General features: G+C 39.8%; 2 protein-coding genes across 5 annotated transcripts in view; one reads left to right on the forward strand and one right to left on the reverse strand.

Annotated features, from left to right (window-relative positions):
* The window catches only part of immp2l (inner mitochondrial membrane peptidase subunit 2), a 162,584-nt gene that overhangs the window by 106,739 nt on the left and 27,904 nt on the right, over nt 1-27,941 (forward strand). The window lies entirely within an intron of this gene.
* Nucleotides 7,184-27,808, reverse strand: LOC104927023 (leucine-rich repeat neuronal protein 3). Its single transcript, XM_010741005.3, has 2 exons — nt 27,166-27,808; nt 7,184-10,173 (listed from the first exon to the last, which is right to left on the reverse strand). The coding sequence occupies exon 2, from the start codon at nt 9,809-9,811 to the stop codon at nt 7,709-7,711; it is 2,103 nt and encodes a 700-aa protein (XP_010739307.2). The 5' UTR covers nt 9,812-10,173; nt 27,166-27,808; the 3' UTR covers nt 7,184-7,708.

The raw sequence follows: 27,941 nt of genomic DNA on the forward strand, positions 1-27,941 counted from the left end.
AACTTCAGATAACCTTTTGAATGTATTTTTTTGTCAAAAACAAAGTGATATGCTACCAACCTGGAGTTTTGGGGGCCACTTTGGAAGAATAAGATGATTATCAATGGGGAAAAATGCAATGCAGTGTTTTAAATCTCATGGATATTTTTTCGTCAACCTGGACTTCCTGGGCTGTATTTCATCTTCTCACTGGTACTAGAGGCAACCCACCCACACAAACTCAGACCCCTGTGTATTTTTAGTCTTTTCCAGCCCTGTTCTGCTTCACATCACCTGATGCAATCATTTCTACCTGCCAGTTATCCATTTATAACCACAGTCTTCCGTCATTGGTCAAATGGCGCTTCCCAGTATAAACCTTTCACCATGCAGTTTTACTGAGGAATAATTTAGCCTGAAGCACTCTCCTCCGAGCCTGAATGCCATCAGCTTGGGTGTCATAAGTAAGAAGGCTGTGGTGGAGAAAAGTGCTGTCAGTTGGCCTGCTGAAAACTGTTACTGCTTCAAATCTATGCTTTTAAAAAGCTTTCATGTCTAGATGCATGTTTACGCAGTCCTGCATCACTGAAACATCCACAGCTGAACGTACGCTTAAAAGCTCTAACCGAGACAAAAATACATCCATGAAAAGAAGATATTACTCTCAAAGGAGGAGCTCTCTGAACAACTTTCACTCAGAGCCATGAGATTTTTTATCTTGCTTTATTCTCTCAAAGATCTAAAAGACAAGCTGAGGTTGAAGCTTTAAAGTGGAGTTATTTGTCTCAATAATGGATCCAATTGTTTCGGTAGACGCCTGCTGTGCATGGCGATGACATTTGGCCGATCTGTAATGAGCAGAGCAAACGGAGCAGCACCGTTCGGCAGGACGTCAGCGCTCACAACAGCCCGGTCTTAATTTTCCTCTAATCTTCCTCCCTCACCTTGGCTCCCAACTCTAATCACTGCACTAGGAGGAAGCCAGCGTTTAAATGAAGCAGCTTACTGGGTGATTAGGAAAAGGTAATTTATTCATTACCGAATGTGTAATCATAGAGCAGCCTTTGGAGGAGGATGAGGGAATTCAAGGCCTACTCTCCAGGAGCGAGACCACACCCCTCCCTCCACCATTGATGGCAGCCACAAGGAACCTGACATGAAAGGAGGCACGGAGAGGTTAGAAAGCCGTGGCAAATCCTCAGGTAATAAACTACAGGGCTGAAAGCAGCTCGTTAGCTGCAGTTGTGAATTACTTTTCCTCATATCAGGATTTTCTCTGCTAATGATGCAAAGCCAGACTCAGGATCATTTTTTACTGTGGTATCCTTTTGTCTTGAAAACATCCCCTGAGACTCCATTGATCCCAGCAGCTCACTGCGGGGTGGCCAGAACTTCACAGGGAATGACTTCCTGTGCAGACAAGGTCACTGGAGATATCCTAGATAAAGAAAGTGAAAGCTGCCCTCGGCTCATATTTGGTCCACAAAAGTCTCTGATTTACCTAAAACTCTGGTCTGGGGTTTGAATCCATTGGAACTGAGATTGACAGGTAAAATTCAGGATTACTAGTATTTGGATAATCTGATTGGCTGAGCGTTATTGTCACAGTACAGATATGGCTTTCTCTTATGAAAATTAAGTATATTGTTAAGTACATCAAGCATCTAAGCGTAAACCCACCGTGACATAACCCATTGATTTGTGGATAACCATTTTGAAGCCTCGAGTTTGGCATTGCCATCTTGATTGTTTGGATCATAGGAGACCATATTTGGATGAGAGCTTGGAGCTGTTGGGTGCGAGTTGGTTTTGAATCTATTCTTAAGCAGGAAAAAATACCTGCCTGCCTAGTCACAAACGTTATTGTAAAGAGCACACTTCATGTGTTTCTGAGGAGGGAAATAGTCAATGCAGTAACAGAATCTTGATTCATATTTGGTCAGCACTGCCTAGTTTGACAGTTTGATCTAACTGTCGTTAGCCCGGTATGTTGTGCTGGACGGACTTGCTGACGATGACTTGTCAATCACAAGGTAGCCACTTAAAGCCTTCCCTGCTTTATTGTCTGTTTTACTGTACATGGGACCATAATTTACACAATCATTAAATCTACATCATGCTGTACGGAAGAAGAATCAAAACTAGCGATTGACCATAAACTCATGAGGAAACCTTTATGTGAGGTTAATAAATCAAGTGAGAAGTAGACCCATTTCTCCATTACACTCACACAATGCAAATGCACCTCTTCTTGCAGCCAGTGGAGTTGCCTCCTGCTGAGCATTAGAAAAAATGCTTATAGAAGTCTGGTGTCGGGGATTACGAATAATTCTGTTGTTGATGTATTGCATTAAGCTATATTACCAGTTAAACAGTTAAATAAATTTAAGTCACCGTGGAAACTGAAAACTACATAAACTGTAACTACGTTTGATGCAAAAAGAAATTGTGATATGCCCCGCCTCATTGTCTGACTTGTAGAAATAAATGGTAGTGCTCTTTTTATTAAAGATGAATGGCATCTGTTGAATTTTAAATATCCATCTTTATTGCTATAATGCATTACTATAACGCCAGACATTATAGTAACTCAAGGTCGACTTACCAGCTCCCTCTGGAGCTTTCAACTAGATCTCACTTCATTAGTGTAACATAATGTCATAAAGAAGAGGAGATTATTCAAAGGATGCGTAGCCACAAAAAACACCACTAGTTGAATTATATGCTAAATCAAGGTCAGTAAAAGAAATGGGAAAACTCTCAGTTGGAGTGCCCTTGAGCAATGCACTAATCCTGTAGGAGTGTGTTACAGTTGTACAGTGGAGGACTGGCTGTATCTGGCAGCTTCCACTGTGACTGTGTGTATCTGTACAAATGTGAAACAGAATGTCCTGAGTCAGTGTTTCCTAGAAAAGATTTAAAAAGTAACAGCCAGCACAGAGCCAAGGAGAACAAAAGAATAAGTCGGGAGAAGTCATTAATCAGGTTGAATGGTTCATGCTGCTCTACTGGAAACAACCTTGTCTTGTAAGTGACTGCTATCTGCTTTAGTTTATCAGCAGAGGTTAAATGTACGCTCGCCATCTGCGACTCTTCATCATGGAACAATAATAAAAGCTCAAAAAGCTCCGCAATCGAAGATCACCCAAAGTCAGCGGTGTTGTTTTAGCCTAATGGGCCGGCGAGCGTGAGAATAATTACTTAAAGCCCAGGAGGTTCTGCATGAGGAAAGCTAGATAAATGTGAGGTTTTTCTAGTTTTACTTACCCCGAGTAACAAGCCGCAGGCCTGGCCTAAATACCAAATGTTTGTAATGGGGCCATAATTCATGAGAAAAATAGTTTTGCTCTCTTGCCGATTTTATTTTACCCGCTAACACATCGCAGAAAAATGGGACATTTTAAAAGTGGAAGCGTTGTAATGAGAGGTATTAGTACACTTCAGCCAGGATCGTTAGGCTGTTTTCATGGATTATTAGCAGAAAATGAAATAGAGGAAGAGTGGCGGGTAAACACGGATAATGTAATCAGATATAAGGACTACAGATATGGTTCTGCTGGGACTAATTGTGCAGTCAGCGCTTATTTAGCTTGGCAGCTGGGCTTGTTTTCTTTATTTTTATTGTATTTCCAACATTCTGAGTGTAGATGTACAGTCTCTTGCAGTACTCATGCTTGTGCCTCAGTCTTTGATGAGTGTCTGATCTTCCTCTCCTACATTGACACAAATCACAAAGCAGTATGTCGTTGCCTCGCCAACACCACCTTTCTTTGATTCCTCAAACATACCTCAGCATCTACGAGAGGAATGATTCTGCAGCTGCCGAGGAGTTTTGAATTTCCATCATCAAGAAGCTGGAGCTGCTTTAACTCCTCTCACATTGCCGGTAGAGGAGGTGTGAAGTTGATCTCGTACCTCAGGGCCTAAGCCTGGTGCTACAAAGAGCCTATTGAGAGCTCAACTAATGCATAACCTTAAAGCCAACGACTGATAGTAGAAAATATATCCAGCATGGTTGGATCCTTGTCACTCTGAATTAGGATAGCAAGACATTTCAGTAAAATAAATTACTAATTATATCTGAAGTTGTGTGTGGAGTCTGGATAAACCTTAATCTGGCCACAAATATCATTCAGTACCAAAGTATGTCAAAACAAAGTACGAGCAGGTTTATTATTTCTTTTTATTAATCTCAGTGGTTTAAGAAGAACTCAGAACTGTGACTCTAACCACAATGTAAAAATACTTTATTATAAGTCCTGCAGTCAAAAATAAACTGAAGAAAAAAAAAATCAAACAAGTATTAGTATGTAATAAGAAAAGGTTCAACAAACCCTTGCTGTAAGTCAAGGAAAAGAAAGAAGTAGATGCCAAAGGAGGAAGATGAGATAAGAGGAGTTTAGGAGGATAAAAAAAACAAGAAAGGAAAAACTGCGAGGAAGCACAGCAAAGAGGGAGAAAGGAGAAAAAAATGCAAGGAAGGAAAATAAAGATAATAGTTTTTATTTCTCTCATATTGAATCAAGGGCAGCAGCTGATCACATTTAAATATGCTATATATAGTCTAAAAATATTGAAATCAACCTAAAAACATGTACGTGTTTACCTTTTTTAACTGAGGAATTTAAAATTTTCAACTAAAAGCCAAAAATCCCAAAGAAAAATACCAATGACTTGACCTCAGTTTCCTGAGTGGTATCTACTTACCTCCTGGATGCAGTATCAGACACTCAGCACTGCACTTAAGTCACTGTCCTCTGGTTATTTTCCACTTCTTGTAAGAGCAATGGGTGATTATACTGTAATTGATGGTCAGATGGCTGGTTAATTCTCCCAATCTGGGCACATATATCATCCTTCAGTTTCTCAGCAGATCTTAACTGTTCGCTTGTCGAGCTCAGTAATTAACGAGCAGGCATGTTTCTGCAGGGAAAATCATCAGTGAGTTAATCATGTCTGCGGCGAAGAAACGCCCACCTCTGATTGGCTGTCACTGAAGGACGCAGGGATTCATTACAAACACCCACAATATGACGCCCACAGTCTTTATTAACATAATCTGTTCAGTTGAGGAGCATCTCATGAATTGAGGTGTGTGGTGGAGATATTACCAGCTTACCGTAAGAATATCTGCATGTTAATGACGTAGTTCTGTGGAAATACACCTGTGGTTTAAGCTGGACCATAAGAATACACCTGGAAAAAAATATTTACTTGTAGGTCTCATGTAAATACTACTTTTACGTGTGACATAAGATTGAAATAAGTCATGTGGTTGCAAATGTAAAATAAGCAGGTTAGCATTGTCATAATCAGGATGTTATTGTACCAACCACCACCATATTTAAATCTCCTTCACCATGAGGAACAATTTACAGTTTGGTTTTCTCTAATAAACATGATGTTTTTGGTGACTTCCTGACCTTTAGTGAAGTGATTTTATTGAGCAATTAGATTTACTGAATGCATTATGCTCCTCAGAGGTTGAAACTCTCCATTTTTAACACAACATGTGCTTTGGACTAGCACCTCACTCAATCTCACATGCGTGGCCAAGATATTTCAAAAAATGACAGCTAATTTCCCCCAATCTGATAGCTGACATTGATATTCCCCAGATAGTAACTTACTAAACTTTCTTATGACTCCTTGACCTCCTCTAAAATCATCACCTTCAGACGAAAACGACCCAGTGCACTATACTCATGACAAACTTTACATGATCAATCCCATAAAAGTGGCCTAAATGGTCTTTCTGTGTTTGTTGCTGTGGGGTATAATGAATTGTGCAATTTTGAGCAAGTTCTTGCAAGGTTTTGTGCGGGTAGTTTGTGTGGAGTCCTGACAGGGCAGATTTGAGTCCTGGTTTCACTGGGTGGATTTAATTTAACCTGCCAGTTGGTGTAGATGCTGCGTGGAAAACTACTCCTATTGGAGACATTCCCCCTGGATCTGCCACAACATATTGTGTGTGTGCCCTCAGCAGAGAGCAATTACTCACTTGGAAGAGTTTTTTTTCTTCTTCTTTAGGTTGTGTATTGGCATTTATTTTTATTTTTTGACAGGGTTTAAAAATGAATTAGATACTCTTATTTTTTTGTTTTGCTGTGAGGATTACACATTGACATATCATTTGCTCCCCTCAGCAGGGATGAACCAGAGTTGAACCCAGCAGCCCAGGTGAAGAGGCACAAGAAAACGAAAACCCTCTAAAACGACCTGTCATCTCCTTTATATAATCCTTCCTTTTCTCATGCAGCTGCTCTCCTAAATACCCAGAATCCTTTTCACTATACAGTACTGAAGCAGCAGACTCTCTAATGAACCCCAGGCCTGGTTATCTTGTAAAGGAGTGCACAGCACATCAGTAACATCAGCACTGTGAGCCGTCAGGCGCTGTCGTCCTCTGTCCTGTTTGGGCCTGAAACTACTTTGTCCTGGTTTTGTGGTCCATTTGTCTCTTTCCCTCCGCCTCACAGCTCGATGCGAGGCGTTTAACAAACGAGCCCAAAAGTTGCTGAGCTGTTCCTGTGATGGCGGCGGTGTCTCTCTAGGGTCACACGGGGAAGGGGATGGCTTGGGTGCCACGTTCTTGCTGACCTATTCACTACCTGCCTCTAATGGGTCATATTTTAGCTCCTGTGGCGGTGACAAATGGCCACGCTCTAAAAGCCCTGTCCAAGGTGCTGAAACTCGGTTGATCTATGACTGAGTCTCGCTGATAAATGCCTCCCATCAGTTTGCGTGTGACGCCGATTCATCACCTTGCTGAGGTTTGTGTTGGGAATCCATATTGGATTTTTAATGAAAGAGAATATAATGCAATTCAAAGTCAATGGGTTTGCCAATGTCCTCTCACTTTACACACACACACACACACATACCCATTAAAGTACATACACACATGCATACACGCGCACACACACACAGTGCATACACTCGTTGTGCTGTTTGAGATTGCATTGCATTTCCCTAACAGTGTTAGAGTGTCTGCCTTGAAGGGCAGCCACTGTAATTGTGTTTGTCTATGGCAGATCTCTACACTTGTGCTGCTGTATGATTTGGACAGGGACACAACATGATTTATGAGTCTCATCGATACAAATTAATATTTCGCATTTTGTAGTGTTTTTGTGGCAACAGACATATTTTAAAAAAACATGTTTCATTGCAGAAAGTGTCCAAATTTGACAAGAAAAGATTGTAGTTATAAGACACCACACAGGTTTAATGAAAAATGTATTCGTTCATAAAATTGTTTACATTATAGTCGGTTTTATTGTACACTAGACTAACAAGTTTTTTTTTCTGCCATTATAAACTATCTTCGCTTGGCACCATTTAATGTTACACAGCAAGGAAAATGCTTTTTTGCAGACATCAAAGCCGTCTCAACAAGGTATTTAAGACAGAAGAGTTCCTGTGCTGTGCTTTACACTGGTTGCACTGCATGAATGACCAGTAGCCATGTAGATTATAGTCAAGATATCTGCCTGATTAAGCTTGTTATAATGACACAAGTTTGAAATACAAAATAGTCTCTCCTTTTAGTCTCTTTTAGCCTTTACGGAAATGTGTATGAATTTCCTCTGATGACACCCAGCTGAGTTCCAGTGCAAAATGTCCCATCAAAAGTCATAAAAAGAGGGCACGAAAATTACCTTGTCCAGTGTCCATCACTCTTCATCTTTGCTTAATCCCAAAGTGCTTTTAAAGTCAAGGACGTTTCTTACATGGAGTCATCCTGTAAGTCTATTACAGTTGCCCTCACCTTGACCCCAGACACACCAAATTCCAGGAAAGAAGAAGAGGAGGAATGAGGGCTGGGAATCAGCAGTGTCTCATCCGGCTCTGCTATCAGTTTCCTGTAAAACACTTGGCTATACAGAGACGTATAGATGACAGAGCAAGTCACAGCAACCACAATAAAAAACACAGCACAAGTAGCCATCACCAAACTGTCCCAGTTCTCAGTTTTCTCCCTCAGGACCGCTGCCTCCTTTGTGGTCACGTTGACACAGTCCCTGCTGTATCCAGCCTGTGCTGCGCTGACCTCAACACAAACCTGGTAGCGAGTGGAAGCCTTCAGCTGTTTGATGCGATACTCTTTGACATCAGCAGGAAGCCTGGCTTTAAATGGCACCAAGAGGTGGCTGCTGTCGGCTAAAATGGACCAATTAAGTTGTGATACAGAACCACCTATGCTCTCCCAGGAAACCATGACCGAATGAGTCTGGACAGATGTGATATATACATGTAAAGGTTGCTTTGAAGGCTGGGAAATGTATCCATCCACCACAACCATCACAGATCTGAGGTCTGCCCCAACAAGATTGTGGGCAATGCAGGTGTACAAGCCAGCTTCCTGCTCCATGGCATCATAGATGTCAAAGGTTCCCTCGGGGTGCATGTAGTACTTATCAGACACACTGCCAGGTAGGACCCTGTCACCCGATGGCGTCACCCAGTAGATCTCAGGCTCTGGTTCTCCGAACGCGCGGCAGTGCATTGACACAGAGCTCCCTTTAACGACTTCAACCCGATCTGGGAGGCTCCCGGGTGAAATCAACGGAAGGCAGATCTCTGTCATCTCCCTGAAATGCACCTGACGGACGTGTTGCCCTTGGTACTCTGGAGGCTCCACACAGAACAGCGAGTCGGGCTCCATGAAGCGTATGCCGGTCCTGTTCATGTTGACCCAGCGGATGACACAGTCACAGCGAATGGGGTTGCTGTGCAGACTGACCTCTCGCAGGTTGGGCAAGGACTCCACGGTGCTGCTATGGAGCGCACTCAGAGCATTGCTGTTCAGCATCAGAGTCTCCAGCCTGGGGAGCCTGTGAAAGGCCCTGGGGTGGATATAGGACAGCCTGGGATTGTTAGTAGCCTCAATTTTTGTCAGCTCTGGTAGGTTGTTCAGGGCAAAACTGTCAATGGATACAAGCTCAGGCATGCTGTTAATGCCGAGCTCCTTGAGATGCATCATATCCATGAAGTCACCTCTCTGGATTCTCTCAATAGGGTTCTTATTCAGATCCAGAAATTTCAGATTTTGGGCTCTGGTCAATGCAGCTCTGGGCACTCGATTGAGCAAATTGTCAAAAAATGAGATGCTCTCCAAATTCTCAAGGCCAACGAGAGCATTATCTGGAATTTCAGTCAAATTCATCTTGGCAAGCACAAGGCTTCTGAGGTTAGCCAGGGGTTTAAAGTTCATGTCTGACAGCTCGACAATGGGGTTTTCTCCCAGCATCAATATCTCCAGGTTGGGTAGATGCAGGAACCACTCGCTGTTGACGCTTGTCAGTCGATTGGAATTGAGATGGAGCCTCATCAGTCTGCTCAGGCCATGAAAGGCTCCAGGGCTGATGGAGAAAATCAGGTTGTGGTTGATGTAGAACTCCTGGAGATTGGGCAGTGACGCAAGGCAGCTGTCAGAAAGCTCCTGAATCCAGTTCTCCTCCATGTGGAGTGACAGCAGGTGGGGTAGAGACCCCAGACAAACATCGCTCACTGAGGAAATGTTATTCTGAGACAAGTCGATTTCAGTGATGTTGGCCAAGTAATCCAAAGTTTTCTCCACATTAACGATGTTGTTTGTCTGTAGAAGCAGTACCTGTGTTTCTGAGGGGAGTCTCTCCGGTAGAGCTGAGAGGCCCAAGTCATTACAGTCCACAGTGACAGCCTCGGTGTAAATAGAGCTGGGTGAGAACCAGGGTCGTATCTCACATTGACACAATGCAGGGCAATGAGCGGCACCCTCAGAGGCCAGAACAAAAGCAGCCAGAGACAGCTCAGCCAGAAAACAAGCCACAACTGCTGTCTCCTTCATCTTGGCCCCGTATTCCCTTCAGCCAGTAATTGGCCCTTATGGAGTCAGCTGTTAGCACTGTTAACTTCACAAATAAAAGCTCATTTGTTACTGCAGCGAGACGGAGTGGATTTCTGCTGACGCCTGGTCCCCAAAGCTTTGGCCCTGTTGTCTTCTAGCTTTTGGCAAAGAGGCAACCTTTCAGTTCAGTTGGTGCCAGGTTGTCATGCACGCTGTGATATGTCAAGGTCGATGTATCCTTCAGGGAGAGGCACTACGCAGCAGAGGGGCGGTTGAGGAATGCTGTGGCTCCGGCTGGGGACGAATCACTCTGCCTTCCATCATTATTATCCTCCGTCGCTGTCACCGGTGTCAGTTTCCATCTGGGGAGAAAGGAGAAAAAAAAGGCAATATAACACGGTGCTGTTGAGATATGAAGACGTATTGACATTTAGGAATATTGAGACTTATTAAGTCTTTTCAGCCTCATTTGATTTTATTGCTTTCCACGCACCATTTAAATTGTAAGTTATGATTAACTTGACCTTATGTATATTATTTGACAGCTTGGAAACCAAAAATGGTACTTATGAGTGTCTGTATATGGCTGAAGGGCGAGAGGACTGATATACTTTATTGCTTTTTCAGTCAAAGTAGTAAAACAGAAGTGCCCTAGAAAAGTTTGAGCTCTGAGATGATGCTTGAAATGATCTTGATTCAAGAGGCAAAACATTGCAAGTCCCTATTTTACCCCCATTGTAATTAAGTGTGCCGCCAACCGCTGAACCTCTCTTCTGTTGTGAACAGTGCACCTGCAGACACTTATCAAATCACCCACACAAAACAACAAGCCATAGCTGATACACACAAACTCAAAGAGTTGTAGATCCACTAAAAATATCTGTCGAATGAGCCTGCCGCAGGTCTTATGCTGCGTCTCCTCGGTTGCTTTTTGTATAATTCATAAGGCACTGAATCAATGTTGTTGGTACAGGTGACAGGTCTACGGCAGGCTTTGCCTATGTCGACTGCACATATTGATGTTTTGATTAATTTGTGACCTTGAGTGCAGAAGCCACAGCTGAGTGTACGACAGTAGATGAAGCTGTCGGTAAAGTCTGGAGCATGCCGGCTGCTGATGAGGACGAGCTGTGATACTCTATGCATATATTAGCTTGTTTATGGCAGTCTCTGCGTACAGGTTTGCAAAACTGAAAGAGATCCTTCCACATCTCTATATATATATATGTATGTATGTGTGTGTGTGTGTGTGTGTGTGTGTGTGTGTGTGTGTGTTTTAATAAAATGTTTTCTTTTTTTGTTGTTTGTTGTTTTCTGACAAACTCCACAAAACCACAAAATAGTCAAAACAAAGTAAAACAATTTTTCTTTCTTAAAGAAATGGAATTGGTTGGGGACTATTTTCAGCTGTTGATAGATACACACTGGCACTTTTTTATTTTCGACAGCAGGACGGTCTATCTGTGATCGACTCAAAAAAAAAACTATAGCAGCCATGTTCATGTTGTTTTCCAGTGCAACAGCGTGGCTCACTGATGTGTTTTTGGACCTAGAGGAAGAAGATCTATCCAGGTTTGGATATACACACATAAGATACTTGTTACAGTAGTGGATATATTCACTGTTGGTTTGGAATAATTTTGAATGCAAGATTTGCAATAACGTTCATTTTTAGTAATATCAACATTATTTAAATTCAGTTAAGGATTTAATTAGTTCCACCATTGCTCTCTCACTCTCTCTTGACAGAACTATAATTTCATTACATTGTACTTAAGTACAATTTTGAAGGACTGTGCTTCCCTTAATGGTGGAAGAATTGTCAAACCACAATGGAAATATACTAATAGTCATTTAATAAAAGTAATCACACATTAAATGAAATTAAATTATATTTTGGTTGTTTTTAATTATTCTTTAGCAGGCCTAAAAGTAAACTGGAGAATTAGGGAGACTCCTTTACACAAAAAGTCATAATTGTTTGTTTGTTTGTTTAACCCATTAGAGGTCCGCAGAGGAATAATTTGCAGTACTTAAAGTACTAGCTGAGCTAAACACAAACCCAGATTAAATTTTGAGCTTTTTTAGTTTAGTCATTGTTTTTTTGTTTTTTTTAGATGTTGTTCACAAAGGGCAGCCGGGAACACACCTTTTTTTTTTGATACACATACAGTTTGGACTGTTGCAATATAGTACAGTTTGGACTGTTGCAATATAGTCTCAAAAGAAGAATGGATGCTCTGTTTGTCTGCTTTTTCTTGGTCCAGTATTGTGCAGACCTTGAAGACATTTTATATTGTGTTCCTGTGGCATTTTCAATATGAATAACATGTCAAAAGATCTTGTGATCATGTAAATTACAGCTGGTGTCATAAAGTAGTTTGACATCACTATAACCTTGGACTTTACTTTAACCAGCAACAATTCCCCAACCCTAACTCCAAGTGTTGTTTGTCCCTGAACCTGACCAAATCTTAGAGACCATAGACATAGCCAATCAGAGAGTCATTCTTGTCAACATCTTGTTGATAGAGGTGTGAGATCAGAAAGATGAAGCAGCAAACAACTTATTTTGTCATTTAGTTTTGAAGACTTTCTAGTTGAAAATTGAACTCACATAATTACCCAGTTTTCACTTAAATTCACTATATTTGCTTGCTAATTCTTTATTATTTTGAATGCAAGACTTGTAATGGAGCATTTTTCAATTGGGAATAACAACTCTCTCTCTCTCTCTGTCTCTCTCTCTCTCGCCATCTGTGTGAAACACCACACGCAGTTACACCCAAGCTGCTCCGTGACAACAGCGTTAGAACAAATCAATCTGCCTTTACAGCACAGAACCCTTCATTCCGTCAATATATAATTAGCTGATATTGCATAGTTTGTTTTTCCTTTGCATTTGCTTGTTAACATCCTTTCATGGCTCGCTTCCATTTGCAGTCATTCCTGGGCAGTCTTTGTTTTACTTTTATGCAACTCATTAAAACCCCTGCAGGCATGTATCTCCATCACCTCGAGAGAGGAGGGAGCTCCTGTACTGTATCTAACGTTACAGTATTATGTAAATGCTTCTCCACAGAGATGGAAACAACACATTTATGTACAGTATTTAGGTAACAATAAAAACAACCTATATGCTAATGAAGCGAGCATGATTTGAATGCTAAATGGAGCATTTAATAGCGGATGTTTTCTCTTTTGGTTGGTGAGCGTGCTCTCAGGAGACGCTGCCGTGCACTAATTTAATTTCTCCTGTTTACTTCCGAGATGCTCACACACTCATTTCCCCCTTATTACTTAACAATAAGAGCTGGCAGTGACTTTCCTCATTTCCCTTTTTATGCACACACACACACACGCACACACACATAGAGTGATGACTTTCATGATGCTAAGAATATCAAGTTACTGTTAGGTTGGATGAGCAAAACGGCAAAATGTGGTGATTCTGGGTTCACTACTCCCGGTTTGAAATGTTTTTACTCAAAATCCAATTTCATGCAAATGAGATCCAGATCTGAATTTTAGGATGACAGCCTCTCCTCTCCGTGTAGACTGTAGTAATGTAATGTAATTGGTCACAGTGATTCAGATGCAGAACAGCAGGAGGAACAATATGTCCTGAAAGACATCAGTAGTAACACTGGTGTTCGTTCAGCTTCCATCATCCTACACCACCAGGGCTGTAGCTACCACTGTCAGGGGAGATTTGTTAGCAACCATGAGTGATTTAAATTATACAATTTGAGGCTAACGCGTAGTGGATATTCAAATGTTACAGATCTGCGAGGGACCAGAATTTTCACGTCAGAAGCGTTCTGGTTTTAGTCAAAGTCATGTTGATCAATCACAATTTGAGTAGGTTTTGATTACAACAGTCCATGTGGAGAGCAAAAGAGATGAAACATTGGCCTAAATACAAATTTGGAACCCATTGGCTATTGTCTTCAAGACTAAGCTTTTCATTCATCCAGATATCTGTTTATAGAGATTTTCACCATTCTTGTGCGTCATATTTCTGATCAGATTACAGAGGAGGTCTTAGTCTTAGATCGTCACTGATGCATTGTGCGTTTCCTCCAGAAGCTAAATTGTGAACAGACAATGTAACGACTACGTGCTACATATGCGATGCTGAAGTTTTTTTCAGCTTTGATATAATAGGGTTAGCTACAGAACACGGACAGCCAAAATATAAAGCTGGTATTTGGAATTCATTAGTTGTCAAAACCTTCCCACTCTCTCTCTGCTGCCTTGTATTGCTACACTAAGCCCCTCCCACCAATCCCACAAGTTAAATTGAAACTAAATTTTTAAGTGGGCGAACAGCCAATGAGATCACCCTCTCTCTGAGCCACAAGGACCTCTCAGACCACTTGAATTTAAAAAAAAAAAAAGAAGATATATTTACCTTGGTCACATCCAAATTTCACATCTTTAATTTTATTGTCTAAAATCTTGGAGTTTCTCAAATTAATGAAGAGGATCTTGTCCTTGAACAGGTTTTAAAATTCATTTTTTTGGGCTGGATAAAATTAATCACTTTACAAAGCCAAAGCAAAACTACTCGAGGAATTCCTGCACTCATGTCAGCACTCAAGTCAGTAAAGGGAACCTTTGCTTTCTTTGTCTTTTGGATTCAAATATATTTCACTGTCATGTTATTTTAGTCACATTTAGTAAAAAAAAAAAGAATCTTCTCCATATCAAATTAAGTTACTTTCATCATAAGACAGAAGTCGGTGGTTAACTTGTTGTCCAATTAGGGACAAAGTTTCTGGCACTCACAGCATTTAACCCCAACATCCACTTTGAGACAAGTCACATATACTTTCCCACTATTATTCGTCATTTTCCTCTGCAAACTACAACCTGTCCAAACACACCAACTTAGCAGGATCATTACTCGAGCTCTTACTCACCAAGCACTTGACTTCCTGAGCTACTCAGAACTACACAAAGCTGTATCCTCCTCAAGTGTCATGACCTCAGATGTCAGAGGTTGTAATCTCTGCATTCATTTCATGGCCTGAAGAAGAAATGATTTCTGCTGAGGGAACAGTCAGCTCGATCACACTTTGCAAATCCAGCACATACAGAAAGAAAAAGAATCTCCTGTTGTTGATAAAAGTATTTAGTAATGCATTATACAACCCACATACGGACCAGAGAGCAGCTCTGTTTTAACCCGTCAAGACTGCAGGTCTGAGCACTTTTTTAAGTGCTGAGCATTGACATTCTGTGAATGGATTAAAGCAGCCCAGATGTAAAATATTTATGCTTTTCTTATACGGCAGAGAGAGAGAGGCAGAGGGGCCGGAGCTCTGAGGGCGCTGCCGTCCTAATGTGGCAGACGTCTCATAAAGTGGTCCCATTCCACCATGTTTTATTCAGCACTCACAGATACAGAGAGCCTGCCGCTGTCACTCTGCACAACTGCTGTCAGTTGAAAACTGTGGGCTCCAATTTTGGGCTAATTCTCATGCTTTTATTGTGACTGATGGATCACAAATGAAGAATGCTGTCCAACCTCCTGAGATGCAAAAACTCTTTCCTCATGAGAGCATACGTTTTTTTATCAAGCAGTTCTGAGAAGCTGACATTTGGAGACTCAAAGTTTTCACCTGAAAGCAGTAATGAGACAGATTGTTAAAGGTCCCATGAAGTGGTGTCATTACCTCCGTAATGAGATGTAATTCCTGTGGAAACAGGTTTTTTAAGTGCTATCCAATGGGCTGTCAGTTAGAAAGACTTTGGGATTTAAGAGGGCAGGCAGAAAAGCAGAATAGTTCAAAGATCTGTGAAAGAAAAGAGACTCAAAGAGTCCATTTCATGGTTTTTGCTTTTCAAACTTTATTGACTGGAGATAATATTGACAGAAAATGACCGTGGGCAAGATGAAAATGATGTGCAGCAAAAGCAGTGTTAGTTTGAGAAGCTATTTCAGCTTTGGTATTAGTTATAAACACATTATACTTATTTTTATCCATAGTTTTAGTCAATGAAGTCATCACATTTTTGTCAAAATGTTTTTTCTTTTTCTTTTCACTGTTTGTGTGTGAGAGAAAGAGACCTGTCTTAATGAAGGATGAAGGGTTTCTTGTTTTGTTGCTATTCAACAATAAACAGGTTTGGAACAATTGGTCTGTTAATTTAGGCGAGATATTCCCACAACTGTAGGTGGGGAGGACAGCTTTTAGCTACTAGTAGCAGGATCGGCACCGCTCAGTTCTGCTACTATAATGCATAAAGTTGGTGCTTTGTGGGTTGGACTGGGTTTGGGTCATTGATTACTGTAGATAAAATATGGGAGGGGGGTGATCATGCAGCTTTTGTTAAAGCCCACCACCAACCTTTTTAGTCTCATTAATAGAAAACAAAACAAACATTTCATTCTAGTTTTTATTATCAAAGATCTATTTTTAGCTTGTCATCGCTTTGTCTTCGCCGTGGAAGGTAGCTGAAAATCAGATCAGGGACATTGTGATTATTTGCTACATGTCTTAATGACTACGTTGCCACAATGCTCTTATTGCTGCATCTCTCTGTTAACACAAATAACTGTAATTTTTGAATGGGGGTTCATGTTGCTCTTGTTGCTGATTGGAGTCTGAAAATTATGAATCATAATCCTAAATGAGATACCAGTGTGTTTTAGTAGTTTGACACTGATCTTAGTTTATAGGGTAGTTATAACAATAGAAATGCTTATTAGTTGAGAGTCAACAGTTCAGCTCTTTCGTAAGCACATTTCTGACATTACATCGAAGTGATTAAGGTTTCAACACAAAAACAAAATTAAACTAAACTGTTGAAACGTTACTAATACAATTGTATAAATTATATAAACTGTAGGCGGACTGTCCAAATTAAGTTTATTGGATATACTTCCTGATTTCATAAAAGTAGAGACGATATTGTGTTACATCTTTGTCTTAACTGAGCTAGAAACACCTGCCATGCACCACAACACTTTATTGTGCTTTAATTGGTTCTTTCTGAAGTGGGCACTAATTACCACATATATCTGGTCTGTTTAACCCAAACGAAATTCTAAGTGTAAAAACACTCATTTACAGTTTTTACGTTTTTTTAGGGTTCGATGACTTGGCTCTGAGCAGCGACTTTCTGGAGTCCTGACTGGTTGCCTGGTAATGGCACTGAGCCAAGAAAAGTCTCATTAAAAGAACAAATTGTCATTTTTTCCACTTAGGTTTTTCTGCATGTTAAATAAACAAGATATAACATGTTAATTAGTGAGCTGTGAAGGATGCTGGCAGGTGGGGTTTGTTACTTCATATTAACTCATATTTTGAATATACATGAGAATGCTATAAACTTATGTAACTCAAAATGTCCAATTATTCTTTTAGAGCATTTTAAACTAATTAGCAAACATATTTTCTTACTTACCTTTATTGGTATCATCCATGTAGATAGATTAATTTATCCAGGTTTTGAAATTTCTGCCTTCACACCAAACATACTGTGGATTATCATTCTTACTACTGTTCACAGTGAGGTCTGTGGGCTATCAGCAGGGATACTGATGCCAATCTTAAATGCTCTGAGCACTACAAACTAAATTCAATTGACCTCCACTGTACTGAGATGACGAGAGACACTTGAAAAATCTGGACAAATAAAACCAAAGCTAGGTGCGTGTTTACCGACCTAAAACTAAATGAGCTAGCAGTGCACCCTGAGGATAAATGGACTCAATAATCGGACATTCATCCATAAAATCTGTTGCAAAAGTATCCAAAACAATAAAAAAAATACATCTGTGTTTTCACATAGAACATACTTCAGTCCTCTGGTCTGTCTGTGCTGCAGTCTGTCTGTAATTAACACGCATTCATGGCTGTGATGTATTCGACCTTTCTTCTGTATAGATTTCTTGTTAATAACTCTCCTCCCTGCAGACAGACGGTGTAATGACCAACAGATACTCTCTAATGTTTATTAGCTGCTGAGTTTTTTTTCCGTTAGAGTCAGCTGGAAATCTCGGTTTGACCGCAGACGGCATGCTGCTGTCCTTCAACTCGTCGACCTACTGGGGGGAAAAAGTGCCTTTGAGCAACATACTCAGCTCCCACCAGCTCTCTGTTTGCTGTTCTGACCCTTCATCTCGGACCTCTGACTTCCCTCTTGGCAAGAGAGAACTGGACTTTTTTCCTTTGCGATATCAGCAGGGGAAGAAAAAAACTCTTTCACCTCTCAAGGACATCTCATGCAGCAAATCTCAACTTCAAACCAATTTATTTCTAAAGCGCTATCAAAGCTGCTCTCGACAAGATTTTGATGTAAAAATCCATCCGTTTTATCTGCCTGAATCACGCTCAAGAGTGTCTGCACCAATTCAGACTTTTCATTTCTGCTGTCAGAATGAAATTTGACCATGACCACAATCTCAAACCTAAACCCAGACCTACATCTAACCAAACCCTAACCACAGCAGTGGTCAAACACCCAGATGAATCATTTTGTAGTGGTTATGTTCACACTGCAGGCACAAGTAGCCCAAATCTGATTTTTCTTGTTCATATGTGACCTGTATTTTCATATATTTTCATATAGTGTGAACAGCACAAATAACATGAAATCTCATCTTTTCGATCCAGATTTAAGACCCTTTAATATGTGGTTAAAATCGGACACAGGTAAGATTTTTCTAATGCATCAGTCATATTGGAATTCATCTGACTTTGTCTTGTCAAGAGCTGTGGAAAGGAACTGACAGATGTAATTAAAAGTAGCCCTCAACATCTTGAAAATTCAGAAGAAATCATTTTCTGAGAAGCTGTTTACTCCTCAGTCGCACCACCCCTGACTCAGACTGCGTATCTACACACACCACCATCCAGAAGTAGCAGTCACTGCTCCACAAAAAGCCATAATTGAATATGTGGTTCTTTTTTCTCGTCCTCATTATCTTTCACTCATAAATTCACTAGTTTCCTCTGCACATCAACTTTTAAATTAAACCATAAACGCTGACTTTAGTGGACTCCATGTAAGACTGTGCTGTGTGTTTTTTTTTTTTTGTGCATGTGTCAGTTCACATTTTGACCAGTTCACACTGGAATCTGATGCTGTCTGCCATAATATCAAAAATTCACACGGATTGATTTGGAAGGCAAATCATGTCATCTGTTGATGATTTCATTGATTCATTTGACTTAATTTGCTTAATTTAATTTTCTAGATTTGGACAATATAAGTTCTGATGACGTACGTAAGCAGTCACACTGCTATACTGATAAATGTTTAACTTGTTTTAAAATATAGAGAGTAAAACCCAGAGTCACACATTTGTTCAGACAGATGAAAGAACTGCTAAATGATAGATTGCACTGAGAGGCTAGACAGGAAGTGATGTCGTGACTTCGGGTCATGATAATCCCCAAACAGAACATTTATTTTTCTGTTGTTAAGATACAAGTTGACTAAGCCTTATGTCAACATAATGAATACATTTATTAAATGAATGAATAAATACATTTAAATAAAATACTAACGAAAATACAGCCTTAATCTTTCATATATTGAATGAAAAAATAAAACCTAAAATAAAATAAATATATTTTTTCCATATTAAAGGAAAATTTATTTATGATGGGAGGTAGAGCCAGAGCTGATATTAAAAGATACAAATAACAGAATTAATTTCAACATTTCTAGATAAAGATAGTATTTTCTAGGTTTCTTTGTGAGGTTAATTACAGTAGGTTAATAAATACATCAGTTCAAACATTTCTCTTTTTGAAATGAAATATCCTAAAACATTAAGCTGGGAGAGAGGACACAGCTCAGTGCTGATGTTTTAAAACACAACTGTATTCTCTGTATTTGTTCTTCATATTTATTTATTCAGCATCAGTCAGCTTGGCTTCTCCATACATTAAATATATTCTTAGAAAAGAACTCCAAAAAATTCAAGCACTTCTCTCTCGAGACTCTCAGAGTTGCTTTGGTGTTGCCATTTGGACGGAACATGTTGATCTCAGCACTGATTTACAGAAAGAGGACGTGCTGATTTTTTAAAAAAGAAGAAAGATGGAACAGACTCATCAGCAGAGGAGGATTATTTCCCCCACCTGCTCCTGCTGAGAGCTACAGTAAATCTGCAGTTCATAAGAGCCTCAGCATGTGACTGAATTTAACGCTGGATCACGCTGACGTCAAAGCTCAGTCATCGGGAGGCAGATGGATTTTTCATCTCTGCATAAATATATCTATACACTGAGACGGAGGCAGAAGCACAGTGAACATGCAACTATTGAGATTCATTTTTGAGTTCACTGTTTAAGGTCGTCAGACAGGTGGATTTACCTGGCTAATTTTATGTTGATGCTAAGACAGCAACCTCTCCCAGTATTTACATCCAAATAAATAAACTGAGGTGTTATGTGATGGAAGAACAAACCTTGCGTCTACTAGTTTTCATAAATTTATGCTGATAAGTATAGTACCTAATAACTTCTCTTTTTTTCAATTAATCGCTCAAATATTTGGTCTATAAAATGTCCAAAAAGTGATTATTAAATTACTACATTTGCATTTGACCTGAAATTTGGGGCATTCGAGAGTGCCATTGAGCTTTTATCACCATCATATTTCATGCAAGAAAATAAATACTTTTAAAGAGAGAAGGGATTTTCATCAGGGTTTTATGTCTGCACTAACCCTGTCTCCTGGAAGCTATAATTATATACAGCTAACAGCAGACATGTTGTAAAAGAGATGTGATGCTGCAACGTGAGTGGTGATTTTACATGTTAGTTCGAACTCACCAAAGTAAAATAACCAAAGTGTAGTACCACAAACAAACTAACAGATCAATGAAGCAATAGACCAACAACTCTAGTGTTCTGCAACTAAAGAAATGACTGTTTTTGTCAATGGAGTCTGGTGGTTTTGAACAGAGCAATATAACTGCTGTTCTCACTCAATACTGGGCCAATTTATGAAATGGCTAGTGGTAAATCATCAGTGGCATAGATACAAAAACAAATAGGGATGCATATATTAATGTTAGTGTAATTTTTTTGTTATTTTTTGTTTTGTTTTCTACTGTGGGAAGACACTTTTTATTGAGTCTTTGAGTAAACTAGGATCTCCTATGATGACGATATGTTATATTATATAACATGTTTCCAGTAACAGAAAGTTAAGAGAAGAAAATGTGGAGAATATGAAATATATCTGCTGATTATTCACTAAAATCTTTTATCTTAGTTCTAAAACATATAATCAAAGTTGTCATTACTCAAAACATTACTGTATTGAGTGAAGACTTAAAGACAGCTGTGATTCTAATAATCTCAGAGGTAATTATTAACATGATCATCAATTAATAACTGATGATTAAACTGAATGCTTCAGTCTTCATGTCACCACAGGACTGGATCTGTTATGTCTTTTCTCCGTGCTGTTTGTTTTGGGACATTTTGTTTTTCTTGATCTTCTGTCTGTTGTGTTTAACTTTTCAAGACATTAAATGTTACTGACAGGAAATAAACTCTATGTTTGAGGTGTTTAAGCTTAGCAAACTAAAAATACTTTATTTACTTATTTTGGGTTATGATCTGTATGTGTAAAATAATGGTCATAATTTTACTGTTTGCCCCTCGCTTTTTTTTTCTTCAAATAAGTTTGTCAGACCTAGATGTTTGTTTTTTGGTCATACTTTTCTTATATATATTATATTTCCAATATGTTTGATCAGACTTCTTCTCTCTATGTGGCTGTGTTCCCAGATCTCAGCTCAGTAAAATGTTATTATTACTAGTAGAAATGATGACAAAACAATCAATAAGCCTAATATGTATTTTGCTTGGTATGGTATAACTCACAATGCGATTTAAAACTAAACACCCCACAGACCCTGTCTGCATCTAAACTCTCACGCCTTCTTCAGTTAGTCATAAATCATTAAAATCTGAACGCATCGTTTCATATACACTGTCCTAGAACATGCAGAGAACCACTCTTGTGCTATTATTAGCATTAACTTACTGAATATCAGAATATATGCAGCAGCAGTATTCAGTAATCCTACACTGTAGAAATACTTTGTAAATACAAGTTCAAAAGTGTAAAAGTATGAACATCAAAATATACTTCAAGTACTGAAAATGAAAGGCCTCATTATGCAGAATGGCCCACTTCAGAATAATATTATATTATTGGATTATAATTATTGATGTGTTAATGTGTTCAGCACTTTAATGTTGCAGCTGGTAAATGTGGAGCTCATTTTAATTGCATTATATACAGCTTGTGAATTCCCCCTCAGGGATCAATAAAGTTTTATCTTTATCCATAATAATACATCCTAATTTATTTTCCATTATGTTTTTATAATAATAATCTGAATCTGCAAAGTAATTAAAGGCTTCAAATGGATGTAATGGAGTAGAAGTATAAAGTGTCAGAAAATGGAAATACTCAAGTACTAGTGACTGAAGTTGCACTTAGTATTTGAGTAGTACAGTACAGTATTTGACAAGGTTTGAATATATGACATACCCAGTTATGACATGTCGTGACAAAAGCCTGGAAATAAAGGGAGTGAAAAAACTAGTGAGAACATTTTTTTCACTTTAGATCAGTACAACATGACATTATTTAGAATCAATACATCGATCGATGCGAACCATTATCATTAGCCGATCACATTTACAACAGGAAGCCGAGACATGAGCAGAACAGAGTGTACTCTCTCTATTTCCTGTTTCCTCCCTCTGTTTTTGCTTTAATTGATTTCACTGGGTGTTACTGCCATGAAACGTGCTGCCAAAACGCCAGGATAAGATCAACATTTCTACATTAGATCTCTCCTTCCTTCCCTCCATCTCTCTTCTCTCCATCCGCCATTGATTTACGATTAAACCGGTCCCATGTGAGTCCCATCCACCGGTTTGTTCCCTTCGCCCTCCCCACTGCACACACTCCTTGTTAGCATCGCCAGCGATGGAATGCACACTTGGCCTCCACTCCCATGAGTCACACTTCTCTCTTTAATCAGCAGCCCGTCTACTGTTAATTACCAACACACACACTCTCACTGTACACACACTGTAAACACACACGGTTTAACAGTGTGACCTCTGTTTGTCGGTTCATGGCGGTACATGTGTAGAGCTGCAGTCACCTGTGTGTTCAGTGTGGAGGAGGCAGCAGCAGATGGGTTTTTATATCGAGTCTGACAGGTTGCTGGATACAAAACTGATGCTGGTGCTGCTTTACATTTTCAGACTGTGTTGCTCTATTCTAGCTGCTGCTGGGCCAGACCAGAGGCTACCAATTTCTCAACAAATACTTAAAATAGACTTGTTAGACTTGCAAAATCGTAACTTCTGCATTAAAGAATGAAGATCACGCTGAAATAATTGACGTTTAAAGATACAGCTGCTGTTATTCAGTGTGTTTCCATCTTTTTAACTTTTCACTGTCTTCTTATTTTGACAATTTCCCCATGTTCTTTGTCTGATTGGATTTTCTGTGATCTAAACTTCATAAATAATAAACTTCCTGGCTGCCGCTGTCAGCTGCAAGCCAATAGTAAATCTTTAAAAACGCAACAAAAAAAAGAGTTTTATTTTGAAATAAAGGTTCAGGAATTTCCTAAAACAGCTGCTCACTGTACTGTAGTTTTTATAAAACACGATGAAATGCTGCATATTTTGGGGACTATTTTCAACCTGGAAAAGAAAGCTGATATTCAACAGAGATGATGTTTAATGACAATCGGTGTGGACCCACCTTGATTCGAACTGGAGATGTTTTGATCACATGGTGCACATCTTTTCTTTCTTCTTCGTTCTTTTCTTTTGTACATTTAATGCCAACACTTTTGAAAATCTTTCTTTTTCAAACATCTGTCCTTTGTGTGTCCAATCTCCAAAGCATGTAATAGACCCATGCGTGTCATGGTTTGCGTGGCTTAGGTGTGGCAGTGTCACATTTTCAACAATGTTTTTAACTCTCCTGTTCCATTTTGAAGATACATTTCGTTAGGGTCACAGTTTGTCTTATTGTTACTTGGTTTTGTAAGGTCAACTTATGTCAACTTAACGTTTGGTGTGACATGGGACTTGAACAATACTCTCCTGGGTGAAAGTCCTTTGTTTGCCGCCCACATGGACCTTCATAGTTGGTCACATTGACATAGTATTCTGTAGTGGATCTGTTACACACCTTGACGTGAGAGTAGGAGTGAATTAGTACTTTTTTAGGGTCAGGGAGAAATTGTGTTTACCGTCAGTGAGCTAAGGTCTAAGAGATTTTTTTTCTTAATGTATATTTCATGATGTCTGAAGACCAAAAGCACTTGGCAATAATCTGATCCAGTGGTCACACTGCCATGATGGAGACTTCTTGATTTTTCTGGAGGTGGTAGTGCAGACTGCAGAAATAGTTTAGGATAGATAGTTTAGGAGGTCTGAATCCATTTATGAGCACTCCCACAATGAGATGGAGCCGAGCATACATCATAATTTTTGTGACAAATGAGTTTCTATCACTATTTATTACAGACTGTATTTGTTTTCCAAGAAATTCTCCCTCAAGCGTCTGTCTAAGAAATGGGGGAAATATTGCTGAAAAAAAATAAAAATAAATCTTGAATCTCATACAGAAGCTTGGATAGGCCTCCAGCAAATATTCTTTTTATAGTGGAGAAAAAAGGCTCTTAGACAAAGTTAGACCTGTGATGTGATCAGGAAGATTAGTTTGGGGTTCTCTTCAAACCAGAGCTGTGTGTCCTCTGGACGTAAATACAGAGACCTGAACTGCAGTTTACATGATATAATTTAAAGTTATAGATTGGTGCTTTTTATAGGGTGGATACCAGTAGTTTTTAGATGTGGTATTTTTAAATGTGAGATTTTAGGCCAAGAAAAATAAATAGGATCATATAATAGGCAAAGAGCCGTTTAACTATTTTCCCACCAGAATATATCCTAGACAGATTAAAGAAGCTGTAAGTTAATATACTGTAAATACAAACATGGCAAAACAGATTATTGAATGCAACATGGAAGATGTTCAAATGCAAAATGGAAGTGATATTTTTAGGTTTTTATAAATTATCTGGTGAGGGGATTCTGCATTTCAAAAAGTTTTACATGAAGGACCAGTGTTGAAGATTTAGTGGTTTTAGTTTAGTGGTGTAGTTGCTGATTTTAACTGATTTTTTTAATTGATTCACCCTCTTCTTCCTAGAATGAAAGAAAAACTATGGTGACTATGAAACTAATGAAAATTAACTTGTTTAATTTTCTCTTTCTGGACTACTGTAGAAAAATGGCAGTTCAACATGAGAGACTGTGAAGGACCTGTGTCGTCTGTAGATATATAGATATCGCTGCCGTATTCTGTAAATGGAGTCAACACTGGACCTTTAAGTAAATAAACAGAGGAGTAATTTAGGAGATTAGCAGAAAAAATACCATTGATCCTACTAGGAATCATGAAGTATCATGAAGAATCATATTATTGGATTCTTATTATTGATGCATTTACTGGACATGTGAGCAGTGCTTTGGTACTGTAGAAACCTTAACTGTTTCATTTGCTGTTGAGTAGTTAAATCTGTAATATGTAGTGATGTATAAAGTAAGAAATTACAATAACCACATATTTTAACTACAGTATTTGAGTAGATGTACTGCTGGTTGGACTTCTAACTTCAGTATTTGTAAAGACATCTGCAGCTCTGCTTCTACCTCTTGATGTTTCTCTGCTGAATATTCGGTGTAATGAGATGTGGAGGTTTTACAAATCAAATTTATTCTGTGTGCCTGAAAAAAGAAAGCAATTTTATTCCAGCAGGGAAAAAAAAACAAACAAAACAAAAAAACATGATAGAAACAAGAAGATGTTTGTTGTAGTAGCTGGGGAGGCCCAGCAATGTGAGCAGAGTTTTAACAACCTTAACCTTACTTCTACCAAACTGTTCAATCTGAACAGGAGCAAACAGTGTGTCTAATGTGTGCTTTTAACATCAGCTCATTTTTGAAGGAGAGGTGTCATCTTCACATAACCTGTGTGTTAATATTGGTGCTTATATAAACCATCCTCTGTTCTCTGTTCAGGGAGTGAAAAATACTGTCATTTTTAAATTAGCATGAAGTCACATTGGAGTAATCCTCCGTCTATTGTCAATTAAATGAAAATAATGGGCTGTTTTGCTTGTGCAGAATAATCAGAGCAAATGTGCTGCCAGCCCTCTGAGAAATCATGTGATGAAAATTAAGGACGAACATCGACGTATTACTTGTGGAGCTCTGGAGAGGGCTGCGTCTTTAAAGTCTCCACAGCCGACGCTCAGCCTCTCCGAGTCTGACGCTGCTGCATGTTGACGTGAGAAAACTGAGCGTTTGTTCGTCATCAGGAAGCTCTGACCTCTTTTTACTTGACCCCCCGTTTAGCTGGGGTGGAAATGTGCTGAATTTTAATATGGGCACTTAAAGACGCCTTAGTGCACTGCTGTTAATTATGAGTGAGGCTTAAATACAGCGGGAGGGAGGGAGGGGAGGGTAGAGAGAGAGAGAGAGAGACAGAGACAGAGAGAGAGATGGAGGTTCTGGTAAATTAGGCAGGCAGTGGTGGGAACGTCTTTCCTCCCATTAGAGCAGATCACCCTGTAGCCAATCCTGTGACCTGCACATCTAAACTCTGACTGCACCCGTCCAAATATAAGCAGCTCCTGACTCATGTTGCCACATCACACACCAGCATGCGCTGTCTGTCCACACCGGCTCTAACTAGAGCTGACGAAGCTCGGACACTTTCACCTCGTTAGCGCTCCGGAAGCATCTTGGTGGCTCAGTTTCCTGAGGGACATGTAGCTCGTTAATGTGATGCCCGGGGTTTAAACCTGGCTCAGAACCTTGGTCGCATGTCTTCCCTGAATCCTTCCTGCCTCTTGTCACTTTGACCTGCCACATAAAGGCAAAAAAAAAAAAAATGCCTCCCCACCCTCCCATCCAGAAGAAAAAACCCCTTTCTCTTGACTTCAGGGGATGAACCTGTGGAGTGACACTGACACCGATGAGACTTCAAGAAAACAAGAAAACGAGCAGCTGACTTGACAAAACAAGAGAAAGACTTGAGGGGCTGCAGTGTCCTCGCTGGCATTTAAAACCTGCGACAAAAAAAACCAAAAAAAAAACAACAACAACAAAAAAAACCCAGCCCTGTTTTCTTATTCCCCTTAGCTGTCAGAACTGCAGGCTGAGCCGCCACAGCGCTCAAGGACTACCGCAGTCCTCCCAACACACACACTCCCACACACACACACACAGACTCACACACAAGTCATACAGCGATGAAACACTCACCAGTAGAAGCAGTATCTATCACGTCCCATGCAGCAGCAGATATTCAGCAGGTATTCCCGGCATGGTTGCAGCAGTGTGTGTGTGTCTGTTTTATTTAAGGCATGCAGCGCTGCATGTTAACATCCAGCAGCAGCAGCAGCAGCTATTTTCCTGTTTTCCTCGAGTATCTCCAAGAACCAACGTCTTCTCTCCACAGCGACAGAGAGATGTAGAGAGAGTGGGGGGAGCGAGAGACACTGATAGAGACTAAGAGAGAGAGAGAGTGAGTGAGTGAGGGAGAGAGGGAGAGAGAGAGAGAATTAAAAGGAGAGAGGGGAGAGAGACACTGGGAGTGAATGATAGGTTGTGTTTGTCGTCTCTCCATCCTTCCTCTCGTCTGCTGTTGGAGAGGAGATCATCCATCACTCTATTACACACACACACACACACACACACACACACACAATATGAATACACACATACACACTAATACACACATTGATACATTCCAGTTCCCCAGAGACTGGCCAATGAGTGTTCAGCTCTGCGACTGTGGGTGAATTCAGTTGGCTTAGAGAGCTGTCAGTCAGTCATGAGCCCCTCTATCCCCACGGCAACGGGGAGGATGGGGGTGGTGGGGCAGAAGAAAGAAGAGGAAAAGAAGGAGACATAGGAGAGAGAAAAGTGAGGAGGAGGAGGAGAATGAAGAAAAGTAGGAATCAAGAGGAAACAGAGTAGTAGAAGGAGGAAGAACTGGCAGAAGAGGAGGAGGAAGGTGAATTTCATCTCCCTGACAG

This window comes from Larimichthys crocea, chromosome XXI, assembly GCF_000972845.2.
Source record: "Larimichthys crocea isolate SSNF chromosome XXI, L_crocea_2.0, whole genome shotgun sequence".
In the NCBI taxonomy this organism is placed as follows: domain Eukaryota; kingdom Metazoa; phylum Chordata; class Actinopteri; family Sciaenidae; genus Larimichthys; species Larimichthys crocea.